Source organism: Populus euphratica, unplaced genomic scaffold, assembly GCF_000495115.2.
Source record: "Populus euphratica unplaced genomic scaffold, PopEup_1.0 scaffold202.1, whole genome shotgun sequence".
Lineage (NCBI taxonomy): Eukaryota > Viridiplantae > Streptophyta > Magnoliopsida > Malpighiales > Salicaceae > Populus > Populus euphratica.
The window spans coordinates 354,252-366,880 of record NW_011499975.1 but is presented as its reverse complement, the minus strand read 5'-3'; the positions used below and the strand labels follow the sequence as shown (position 1 = coordinate 366,880).

Genomic DNA, 12,629 nt, shown 5'->3' with positions numbered 1-12,629 from the left:
TTGTTTTTCTATTTTAAATTAAATTTTTTTAATTTTTTTTAATGTTTTTAGATTTTTTTGATATTTGAATATCAAAAATAGATTTTAAAAAATAAAAAAAATATTTAAATGTAAAAAATATTTTGAAAAACAATTTTTAATGTACTATAAAACACCCCTAACCTTCTCAAATATAACAAAAACGACATCGCTTCTCAGATATACCGAAAGTACAATTACAATGATACCCAAGGGAGCCACGTCATCATTTTAACAAGCCGGTCTCGTTGCCGAAGCGACCGCCCTCCTTTTCAAAAAAACAGAAGAAACCCTACCCCTCTTATCTCCCTCACCTCTTCGCAGCTGAAAAACAAAAAACACACAAGAGAAGAGAACCCTGCGCTGCTACTCAAAACTCAAAAAACGGTACCGTAGGAGCCAACAAAAAAAAACCCTAGCTTGTTCAATTTGTTCTACCTGCTTATTTTCTCGGCGTCATAGAGAATGGATCGGTACCAGAGGGTAGAGAAGCCAAGAACCGAAACACCGATTAATGAGAATGAGATTCGCATCACTACTCAAGGAAGAATGAGGAACTACATTACTTATGCCACCACGCTCTTTCTGGTCCTTTTCTTTTACTCTCTCTGTGTTTCGATAAACTATTTCATATCTTACAACGTTGATTAATAAATTGACCTCACAATTCGAATGCCTGTGCGTGCGTTTGCTTATACAGAGATTGCGTTTTCTTACTTTAAAAAAATAAAATAAAGTTTAGGCTGATTTATTTGTGCTGTCAAGACTGCAAGTGAAGCATAATGATTCTCTGTAATTTTCCTTATTATGATCTGCTATTTTTTTAGATACCTGTGTGGTGCAGTGGGATTTGTGTTTGCCTCTGACTTTGATTTGCAGACGGTGCTGTAGACAGCCTTGTTTCACTTTCATGTGTCGGTCCGGTCTAGATGAGATTCATGGATATGATTGATGTTATCTATTAAAAACTGCATATTTTATGATGACAGGTTTCTGTCTTGTATATTGTCTTGACAGTCATCAGTTTTTGCTAATTCAGCCTATGTAAGAATTGTTGGCATATCTTTAAGTGAAATATTCATCTATGGTGTGGTATAGCTTTGAATTTAAAGGTGATTTCTTTTTGTTACTTTAACAGGAGAAGGGATCTGATGGAATCTCTCTCAAGGCCATGGGAAGAGCCATAAACAAGACTGTGATGATTGCTGAATTGATTAAGGTAGTTCCTTAATTTTTTCTACTTTGCTGCTTTCCCTGTTTAATTTGCCTTTCTAATTTTTCCGCACCTTCTCATTGAGATTAACACAGAGACTAGAATATGTTTGCAAGGTATTGTCAGAACTGTCATTCCATTTGTTTTATCTTTGATTATACCAAGAATTTCCTTTCTATTTCAGAGAAGGATTGCTGGTCTTTATCAGAATACATCCATTGGTTCTACTGATATAACTGACATGTGGGAGCCACTAGAGGAGGGTCTTCTCCCGTAAGAGTTCCCCGGAGCATTCTCCATGCCCCTTTATGGTGTATTGTTTTGTCTTGATTGCAATATTGATTCATTTGTCATCAATACAGCTTGGAAACCACTCGTCACGTGTCGGTGATAACAATTACTCTATCCAAGAAGGAACTGGATACATCCTCCACAGGGTAAGTTGGATCTGCCTTTGTGCCTGAAGCTAATACTCTGATCAAATTGGTTTTCATTGAGACAAAATTGAGTCAATGCTATTTCACCGCAGTCTCTATTGTATTATACTTATATATATACATATGCTTGCATCCATAAATATGTAAGCATGCATGTATAAAACTGTTAGCTTTTTAACATCATGTTCTACGGAGAAATCACAAGATTTTGGAGTACTTTCTAGTCTTAAATTTGGTGCATTTTTAATACCATTGATCTACTTCTTCTCTAGCTACCAATTGCCTATTCCAGCTGATCAAGTGAAACCATTGGCTGAATATGATTATGAAGGAGGTAATGCAAATGCTTCTGATTTCTTTCTGATTGTAATCTTCGTGGCATGTCAATTGACATTTATCTTTCTTCTTATTGATATAGAGGGGGGCTCTCCTCGTAGGCACGGGAGAGGGCGTGGTGGTCGAGGAATGGCAAGAGGTAGAGGTAATAAATGGCGCAACCTTAACTGTGCTTGATATACTACTCGTTTTCTATTGGTTGCAGTTGGGGGCGTGTTTTGTTTCTAATAACTATATATTGTATGCTATTTAGCTGTTGGTGAGTCAATGTTTTTAAATCAGGAAATAGATTTTTGAAGCAATATTGGGTGGGATTTAGGAGATGAAGTAAATCAACCAAATCATACTTTGCTTGAGCTGTTGGTGAGCAATCTTTTTGTAACAGGGATTGTTGCAGTACCTTAACTAACTATACTTTCTTATTGTCTAAAATGGGTGTGCATGTAGGCTTGTATTTGGTAGGAACATTATGACATGAACTTTGATGATTGGCGTTGATCTCTTTAATATGTTGGTGCTTATGTGAATTATAGATGAGCAGAAAATTTTGGTGGGATGAGATGTCTGAATAGCTCGATCACTTCCATAAAACAGTGATGCAACATTTATTTCAAGTTTTATCATCTGAACTGGCTAATAGTTCTGTTTCCACCTCAGATCAATTGTTTTCCTTGCCTATTGTTTATCTTTCATTATATCTGCTTTTATTTTGGGAAAGTAACAAGAAGTCATTTTCCATTCTGTGCACAGGAAATACTAGTAATGGAGGGGTGGAGTACAATGGAGATGGTGGCTGGGATGCTGGGCGTGGATATGGTGGCAGGGGGAGAGGTCGTGGAAGAGGACGGGGTTATCGTGGTCGTGGAAGAGGTTATGGTGGTGGATATATGCCACAACAGTCAGGTGGCTATAACGACTATGGGGGCGGAGCATTTGTTGGCCAGGGCCGTGGTAAGATTTCATAATCATGTCATCATAACTTTGTTTCCTGCTCAATAGATTTTAAGATGTTACAAATAAAATTTGTAACAGGTACAAATAGAAAACCTCCTCTTGCTGATAATTGGCCAGCTTTGCATCAAAGGAACCCTCTAGTTGTCTCCCTTGTGCTCCCTTGTGGTCCTTTCCTCATTTGCATTGAATCATGGAATTCTTCCACATTTATGCTATATGATACAACTCAATTCATTCTATTTGTGGGCATGATAGTTATTTTTTATGATCTTTAGAAACCAAATTAATCATATTTTGTTTTCTTATAATCACACTTTTCTTCCTCATCATTTGAAAACATCTTTACATCCATTGATGGAAGTATCCAGAACTTCAGTTGAGCTAAAAAAATAGAGAAGAAAACTATGAATTATTTCTTGGCTCTCTTTTGGAGTTCATTGTGTCAAATAAGGTGATGCTGGAGTGCACGACAGTGATCCACTGGTGAAGTGCTGAAATGGTTTTCAAATGATATATGCTCTTCTGGTTATCATCTTCATCTGAAATTAGAACTATTTGGCCATGCAGGGAGAGGACGAGGCAGGGGCAGGGGTCGTGGGCGTGGTCGGGGTTTCAGACCGGATGGCCCAGCCCAGGCAGCTGAGTGAGCCCTAGTCTCGGTTGTAGAATTTGGTTAGATTGGATGCCTGCTCTGTTTATTTTGCCTTATTCTAAGTGAAATAGAAATTAAACAGTGGATTTCACTAATTAATTTCCAGGCATGTTAGTTATAGTAAGCTCCTGTTCATCATGCGTGGTGGCCTTGTTTTTGTAGTTTGAAGGTAGGGTTATTTTTGTTTACCGCTTCTGACAAAAACCAAAAAAGTTGTATACTTTCTTCTCGTGTAGGGAATAATAGAGCAGTACATTCTTCCAGTTCCATTCCAGCGTTTCTGTGTTTTCGTAAGTCGGGCATTAGCGTTGATGGTTTTTTCTTATGAATGCGCTCTCTTTCCCTGTGTTATACACTTAAAGAGTGTCGGGAGATGATTATCTTAAGCTCTTTAAGATTCCATTGTAAGAGTTATAAGGATAATCTTACAACTCAACATGAGATAAGTAATGGCCAATGACTATATATTTCAATCTGAAATAATTCTGAACCCAAGGATATGGGTTATACATCTTTTCAGGTCTGTGCATAATCAAGTCCAATAGAGTTGAGTTGAGTTGGGTCTGGTATTCTAGGTATTTTATTAGATTTACATATGTTGAGATTAGCATTAGGCTAGCCTAGCTCAAAAGAATTGAGCTCAGTGACTTGCTAGATCTATTTGCATTTGGATTTAATGTATAGTTAGTTCAAAAATGTTGAGTTTTATTTTTTACCAGATTTATGTGCGATTGGTTTTAGTTAGGAGTGAGCCAAAAAATTAAAAAATATATTAAATTGAGAAAACTAGAAAAAGATAACAAAAAAAACTGAACTATTAAAAAAATTAAAATTTTGAAAAAACTAACTAGTTCAGTTTGGTTTTAGTTTTATAAGTATGAAACAAAAAAACCAAATTGAAACTAAAAAATAAGAAAAAAACCAAGTCAAACTAATTTGAACTAGATTTTTTTAAAAAACCAAACCAAAATTGATCGGTTTAAATTGGTTTTATTTTTTTTAATTTGATTTGATTATTTTTTAATAAAAACCAAATCAAACAAAAAATAATCATAACTGATTTTAACAAAGTTAAATTCAAGGTTTGGCCTAAAAATAAAATTGGACTAACGAGTCATCACTCTAATTTTGACTCTTCTATATCACATGTCTCTTGAGCAATCTCTTAAGCAAATGAGTTTTGTATAAAATATGATACACCAGTAAACATTATTTATTTGACTTGAAACGTAAAATGGTGAAATTACATATAGAATGGTGCAATAACACTTATTGGTCCCTCAATGTGTATACTTAACATTAGATGCAGACCTTGAATAAACCCTAAAATAAAGAGTTTATCAGCGTCGTCGCTTGGGCCTTTGGCTCTTCGTTGATTTAGAAAGTCGAGAGCGTGAGAGAGGAGGGTCAAGAGGCTCGCCACAAACCCATGTATTTCTGAGTTTGCAGTACCCGAGACACTTGCTCCTCGGCACACAAGCAAAGCAACATCTTCGTTTCCTTAGTCCATCTCTTCACAAGGCAATTGAGTTCAAAAAATGTGCTTTGAGGATTTGAGTTTTGAACAACCAGTGTTTGCCACTTAATTAATGATTGAAACGAAATTTGAAAAACACTCGCTGTTAAGAATACGCAAAAGAAATAAATAAAAAATAATCATTTTCCATTTTATCTGTTCCCGTTTTACTTTCTCAAACACTCAATGTAAAATGTAAAGAGCTACTTTTAAACGAATTTGAAAAAGGAGTTCACATTGTTAAGAATACAAAAACAAATAAAAATATTCAAAATATGTATGTATAATATATAGTATATTTTATGTTCTCAGTACATATTTAATTTAAATAATTTATTGATCTTATTTTTCAAATGAAAACTCCATTTTAAATCCAGCAAACAACTCATTAATAATAATAATATTAATTTATTCTTTTGTAGAGGACATAGGCAATACATGCTTCGGCTCGAACATGCGAATCAGCTAATCCATACGGCCCAGCAGAACATGAGGTTAAGGTTCAAGGATCAAAAAATGAAAAAGAAACAAGCGATAGGAACACAAAGAGGCAGCCTTGTAGCAAAAACTAGCGATGGTACCCACAAAATATGATTTATGGACTAATTGCGTATTGTTTTTTTTTAATATTTGTAAAATATTTTTTGATGATTTAATTTAAATTTTTAGAATTATAGCTTAGTTTGTTAGGAATAATAATTTTTTTTAGATTTGAAATCTTTTTTTCTTTTTTTTATTTGTCTTTATTATGACATTCAAATCTTTCATGTATTTTTTCTAACAATGCCGTGGGCTTCACTCAATTTTTTTATTTAAAAAATATTCAAATCATGAGAAACTTTTTTGGTAGCTAATGATTCGATAAAATTTAGTGACACGCTTCCTTGCTTATATTTAATAAAAAAATAATAATATCATGAAATAAACATCTAGTGTTTATATTTAATCAAATAATTTAATTTAATTTAAAAATAAAATATTTAAAAATATATAAATTTAACAAATAATGAAAAATAAAAATACCTAAGATAATTTAGGTCATTTTCAAAATCAATAAAAAAATTATATAGAAAGTAAATAAAAAAAATTAATCGAGTCCAGTGTCAAATAAATAAATGTAAAAGGATAAGACTAAAAAAAATATAAGCTTAAAAAAAAACAAGCAAACTCGAACGAATCTTTTAAATTTTTGTTAATTTTTTAAACTCATAACCTGTGAAATCCTAAACTCGGGCTTAATCAAGTAACTCAACTCTCAACTAGTTTAATATTGAAGATAAAACTCAAAAAAATATCAATTTAAAAAATCATCAACATAAAAAAAAAGGATGAGGATTAAATTTAATAGAAAAAATTAAAAAATGATGAAATCATAAAATAAATTCAAATAAAACAAATAACAATCAAAAGAATAGAGACCAAAGCTGACATGTAAAAAATTGAAGGATGAAATTAAAAAAAAAAATTCAATTTTATAAACTATTTCAAATAAAACAAATAATAAAAAAAAGAACGTGCATCAAATATGAAGAAAAAATAAATTGAATGGTTGCTTTGAGAATTTGCAATGGCAAGCGTTAAAATTGAGGAGAAGAAAGAAGATCGAAAAAAAGGTCATCAACGCTAAACTTAAGGTTTGTTGGCTATACACTGCACCTAGAAAAGAAGAAGTCATCGAGACAATTTAAATGTCGTTCTAAAGCCAGCATTTAGCCACTAGGTGGCGTCTCACATGCTGCTCGACGAGCATAATAACCTTAAGGCCACCTATTTTTTTAATAATATTTATATCTAAAATTACAAAAGTACCCTTCTAACAACAAGGTAATAACAAAAAAAAAGAAGTGAAAATACAAATATACCCCTAAATATAAGTTGAATTTTCTATTTTTAAAGATACTCTAGTCATTTTACTATGCATGATAAATTAAACATACAAAAGCACTCTTGTACATTGGTTATGAAGACTAATATATATGTATATATAACTATTTAAATTTGACAGTAGTTAATAACCCTTGTAAAATTAACAGTGTACATTGGTTATGAAGACTAATATATATATATATATATACATATACCTATTTAAATTTGACAGTAGCTAATAACCCTTGTAAAATTAACAAACCAACAGTAGTTACTAGAAATGTTGTTTCCATGTTGTCACAGTTGAATAATTTTTTTAATGTAAACAAAATGGTAGGTTAAAAAAAATTTCAAGCCCTAAGTCATTGATTAAACTAGTAATTTAAATATTTTTTTTAAAAAATCAACATCAGTAAATAAACTGACAAAAAAAAAACCACACTTGAGCCCATTTAAATTATCAAACAACTCAATGTCAACCTAACTGAAAAAAATCATAAAAAAAGAGTCAAATTAAAAAAAAAATCAGATTAAAATAAAAGAAAAAACCAAACAAACTTAGATGAACTTACTAAATCTATTGCAATTTAAAAAATTGTAACTTGTTAAATTATGAATCCGAATTCAATCAATAATCTTAAACATCATGAAATTTAATTTTAAAGAATGAAATTTAAAAAAAAAAATTAATAAAAAACTTGCAAAACAAAAGGATCAACAAAAAGAAAATGGGGCTAAAATATGACAAGAAAAAACTCAATGAGGGTTAAATAAATTTAAAAAACGAATTATTACAAACAAAAAAAAACATAGTTAAAAGAATTAGGGCCAAACTTGAAAGATTAAAAAGTAATAGGGATGAAATTGAAAATCATTTGTCATGTGATAGATTATTTATAAATTAAAAAATGATGGGGTGAAATAGAAAAATATTATCGAGAGCTAACCCAATAAAATCAAACTAAAAAAACATAGAAAAAGAAAGTTAAATAAAAGGATAAAAAAATAAGATAACATCAATTTAGAAAAAGAAAAAAAATAAGGCAAAGCTCTTAAACATGATCTAATCTCTAAAAGTCACATTCCATGAAATTTTTTATTCAGATTCAATTAAAAAGCATAATTCTCGATCAATTTAATTTTGAAGGACAAGATCGGTAGAAAAATATTAATAAAAAGAATTATAAAAGCAACATAAAAAATAAGGATAAAATTTAATAGGAAAAACTCAAGGAGGATGCAATTTAATGAAAAAAAATAAAAAATATTCCCAACTAAAATAAATATCAGTTAAAACATAGAGATCAAATTTTAAAAATTAAAAGAATTATAAGGGTGAAATTGAAAATATTTGTAAAAATCAAGGAAACTAAGACAAACATCTTAAATATGGTCAAATCTTTAAAAACTTACAACCTATAAAATTTTAAAATTGGGTCCTATCATGGAATTAATTATAAGTTAATTTTAAAATAATAAAAAAAAAATAGCAGAAAAAGCTTTCAATGAACCCGATAGTTACTTAGATTTTAGGTCAACAAATCAAACACATAACCTACATTATGAAATTGAAATGTCCCTATAAATAAGAAAGCAATCAAAACACTAGTAAACTTGAAAAACAAATCAGTAAGATTCGAGCTAATCATTCAGATTTATTAATTATATCATGAGATTAAGATGACCCAATTAAACACGAACTTGAAGAGGAAGCAAGATTCTTAGTCGAACAAACATTGAATAATGAAATAAAAAAAAATAAAATCAATAGAAGAACAATGCAAAAAAAAAAAACTATTAAAAAAATCAAGAATAAACTCGACATAAAAATTAAATGAAATTAAATATATAGGGATAGAATTTTACCAAACAAACCCATTAAGAAAATGATTAAGAAATAGCAATTAAAAGAATTAGGACCAAGTTTGACATAAAAATTAAATGCTCAAGGGTGGAATTGAAAAAAAAATCAAGAAAATAATTCAAAATAAAACAAATATAAATGAAAAGAATGAATATCAAATTTAAAAAAAATTAAAAAATTAAAATGATCAAGTTAAAATCTAATTAGAAACAATTTATTGAAATTAAAAAATCGCAAATAAGAAAAAAAGACTAAATCATAAAAAAAATCGAAGGGCAAATATGAATTTTTGCATGACCAGCATGTAATTCAGCATGTAATTCAAAGATGAATTTTTGCATGACCAGCATGTAATTCAAAGAAAAAAAAAATCATTTAGACTAAACCATTTTGAACCACCATACACACGTCATGAAAAAAGAAAAAAGCATTGAGATGAATCACGTAATAATATAACATGGTAGAATTACAATTGCAACTATTAGAGCCAGCCACAGGCATGGTTAAAAGGCGACGAAGCGTCTAATGCACGCAAAGCACGCGTAACTAATTTCTCTCTGTTTTTTTTTAGCAAAAACCAAAAAAACCCTTAAAACCAAACAATATTAACAAACAAATGTAAAATTACAATCAAGCCCCTAAAGTTAAGGTTAAAAAAATCAAATTATGAGGGTAATATAGTAATTCAACTGTTTCATTATTTGATTGTGTCTTAGTGAAAAAAACTCCAAAATCAAAATCAAGATAGAAGATAAATAACAATGGGATAAAGATATTTTGTGTCCTGGGATACATTAAAACTAATAATAGACTTAGTGTTTTGGATAATATTATTTGTTTTGAAAAGACAAATTAAGCATTACATTTACAGCTTTCAAAGGTAATTTAAAAAAAAACAATTATTTTTTCTTAAATTTCAAATTAATTATTTTTTGATATGTTAACATATTATTTGTAATATAATAATATCAAAGAATAATTTTCTCTTAAGAAAATATTATACTTTAAAGAATAACCATTTTCACAGTACATAGCCCAAGGGTTGGGCACAGGGAAACAAAATACACTTGCTGACGATAAGCACAAAAAAACAAAAAAAAAAGGACGAGATAAAGCAAATGCATGGAGACAGGAAAAATCATAATCGAGCACGACAGTATTTAAGCCGGTATGCTAATTCAAAATTGCGAAGTAAATATTTTCGAACAAGAATTGTTCGGACCTCCAATCACAATTGTCTCGTCAAAGCCTCGGAATAGACTCAATTCACTACAATAACTAAAAATTCCAGGTTGCATAATTATGCCTTGAGCCGTCCATAGAATTTCTGTTTCTCCTGTGTTGTCTGGAAGCGACCATGTCCAAACTTCGAGGACGTGTCCACAAACTTGAGTTTGATTTCCTCAAGAGCCAATCGAGATGTCTGTTTGAGTAGGGATTGACGGAGTGTAACCACCCTCTTCTTAGGTCCAACGCAGCATCCCTTGATCATCAGATAGTCGTCCTTCACCACACCATAGTGAGGGAAACCACCCAATGGAGTGATGTCCTTTTCGGTCCTGTTCCATAATACAATATAGTCAACGAAAAATCGTCAATGCAGCTGAATTTCTAGATAACTTAGCATGTTAAGCATGTTAAGCAGATTTATCAAACAAATTAGTAAAATGGGTTGGTATCAAGTTCTTTTCTTTGGGATAACCAGCGGACAAGAATAAGGATAAAGGCTTATCCAAAGAAACAGTACGCCCATGTATCATACAGAATTTGGCAAAGTCCCAAGAATCCGTTACCTGTCATACTCGGTTATGGCAGTGTGTGTCTCCTGGCCCACCTTGCCAACCTTGTAGATCTTCTTGTTCAATTCAGTACGGTGGTGATATCCATTCTGACCAGCCCTAGCAACAGTGAATGAGACTCTTGCAGGGTGCCAGGCACCAATACAAGCCACCTTACGAAGACCCCTATGGGTCTTACGAGGCAGGCGAGTGACACCCCACCGAGTGACAACACCTTCATAACCCTTACCCTTTGTGACACCAATAACATCAATCATTTCATCCTTCTGGAAAACAGCATCAATTGGGACTTGCTTCTCAAAGAAACCATAAGCAAAATCCACCTTCTGAGCAATTGTCCCACCATTGACCTGGATCTCCATCAAGTGAGCTTTCTTCTGCTTCAATCCCTTCATCTTTCTGATCTGTAACGTGTTAAAGTATGAAAAATTATCACGTCAAAATCATTTACAAAACAAGAAGCTGAAGAAATCACACAGGTCTTGCCAAATGACTTGCACAGAAATATAAAATTGACAAGTGAAAAGTTAACCTAGGGGTTAATACCTGAGTGTGGGCCAAAACACGAATAACAGTTGCATATTTCTTCAACTTCTCAAGCTGTGATTGGATGCTCTTCTTCCCTTCATCTGTCTCATACTGCTTTGAGTATTTGGTGAACGCCTTCTTCTTGGACTTGCACCAGTTCTTGTAGAACCTTCGCTTGACCTCTTCGCTCAAATGCTGAGCCCAAACAGTGTTCAGAGTTCGGAGGCCAGCTGGTGTTTTCAAGTAACCCACAACTCCAACAATCACCATTGGAGGTGTCTCAACGATTGTTACAGCCTCACAGGTCTCCTTCTTGTGAAGCTCTACAGAACAAGTAAATTATAAAAGTCACAACAAATACCTTATTTGTGCTGGTTCAAAAAACTGATAAACAAAGGGATATTAAAGAACGTCACAAAGTTAGCATTTTAGGTTGAAAATTTTGCTTACTGGATCCTGGTTTTTCGACCTCTCTGACAATGTGTGTCATGCCAGCCTTGTAACCCAAAAAGGAAGTAAGCTTGCAAGGCTTGGTAGGGTCATCCTTGGGGAAAGACTTCACTGAGCAAAGCCAAAACAAGAATCAAAGGATTGAATTGGATTTAACTGTCAGTATACAAGCAGTGCGATGATATTACAACCCAAAAAAAATATAAAATATGAAAAAAAATATATATAATAACCTTTTCCTCTGTGACGAGCAGCCCGCTTCCTTGGAAGAAATCCAAGGGAACCATGTCTAGGGTGCTCAAACTTCCTGTGAGACATCCTTCTCCTTCACCACAAAATCAAACATTTATTGATTAACCAACTAGAAATAAATCTAATTAAATAAATAGTAAAGTTCCAATTGCCCCTTAATCTGGAATCTGACTGATTAGCGCATCGCATGACAAAAACCCAAACTTGGATAAACATGATTGCAAACTACATAAAATACAAGATCTTTCAAACGTAGAAATTTACTTAAGAAAACGTTTTAGGCAGCACTCAAGCAAAGATAAAATGAAACATGTGTAAAAAAAATCAGACAGGCATGAAACTGAATATGAAAAACAAGAAAAAAGCATATTCAAGGAATCAAGATAAAAGAAACTATAATGATTCTTATGACCTTACGCTAATGATCTGCTAATTGCTAGAAAAACAAAACAGTAATAGCTAGTAGTATGAAAAACAAAACAAAAACAACTCTTGGTTTCGAACATTTTCCAGAGAAGTAAATATAGTTATAACTATATGCATACACCAATGAGATTCGGAAACCTAAATTTTATTTTCTGTTGTTCTACATTTTCTTGGCATCCAAACAGGTAAAAGAGAGAAAAATCTCAGAGACAGGGAGAAGAGATACCTCCGGCTGCGGCGACCCGAAAAAGCTTAGCCTCTAACTCTAGAGCAGGCAGAGTGTGTCAATAAACCCTAGTTGGCCTTTATATAACAACA

General features: G+C 32.2%; 2 protein-coding genes across 3 annotated transcripts; one reads left to right on the top strand and one right to left on the bottom strand.

The window, feature by feature from the left end:
• The first annotated feature begins 269 nt into the window (after positions 1-269).
• LOC105139494 (ribonuclease P protein subunit p25-like protein) lies at positions 270-3,879 on the top strand. Of its 2 annotated transcripts, none has more exons than XM_011045949.1 (8): positions 270-606; positions 1,157-1,237; positions 1,416-1,504; positions 1,594-1,668; positions 1,941-2,002; positions 2,087-2,149; positions 2,755-2,955; positions 3,037-3,519. In XM_011045949.1, the coding sequence occupies exons 1-8, from the start codon at positions 484-486 to the stop codon at positions 3,231-3,233; spliced, it is 891 nt and encodes a 296-aa protein (XP_011044251.1). In that variant the 5' UTR covers positions 270-483; the 3' UTR covers positions 3,234-3,519. The 2 variants fall into 2 exon arrangements, with proteins under 2 accessions (XP_011044251.1, XP_011044252.1); XM_011045950.1 differs by lacking the exon at positions 3,037-3,519 and adding an exon at positions 3,526-3,879 and having other exon boundaries at positions 272-606.
• Positions 3,880-9,983: 6,104 nt separating this feature from the next.
• Positions 9,984-12,629, bottom strand: LOC105139492 (ribosomal protein 1). The gene is made up of 6 exons (XM_011045948.1): positions 12,538-12,629; positions 11,867-11,958; positions 11,634-11,744; positions 11,202-11,506; positions 10,650-11,059; positions 9,984-10,415 (listed from the first exon to the last, which is right to left on the bottom strand). The coding sequence occupies exons 2-6, from the start codon at positions 11,949-11,951 to the stop codon at positions 10,157-10,159; spliced, it is 1,170 nt and encodes a 389-aa protein (XP_011044250.1). The 5' UTR covers positions 11,952-11,958; positions 12,538-12,629; the 3' UTR covers positions 9,984-10,156.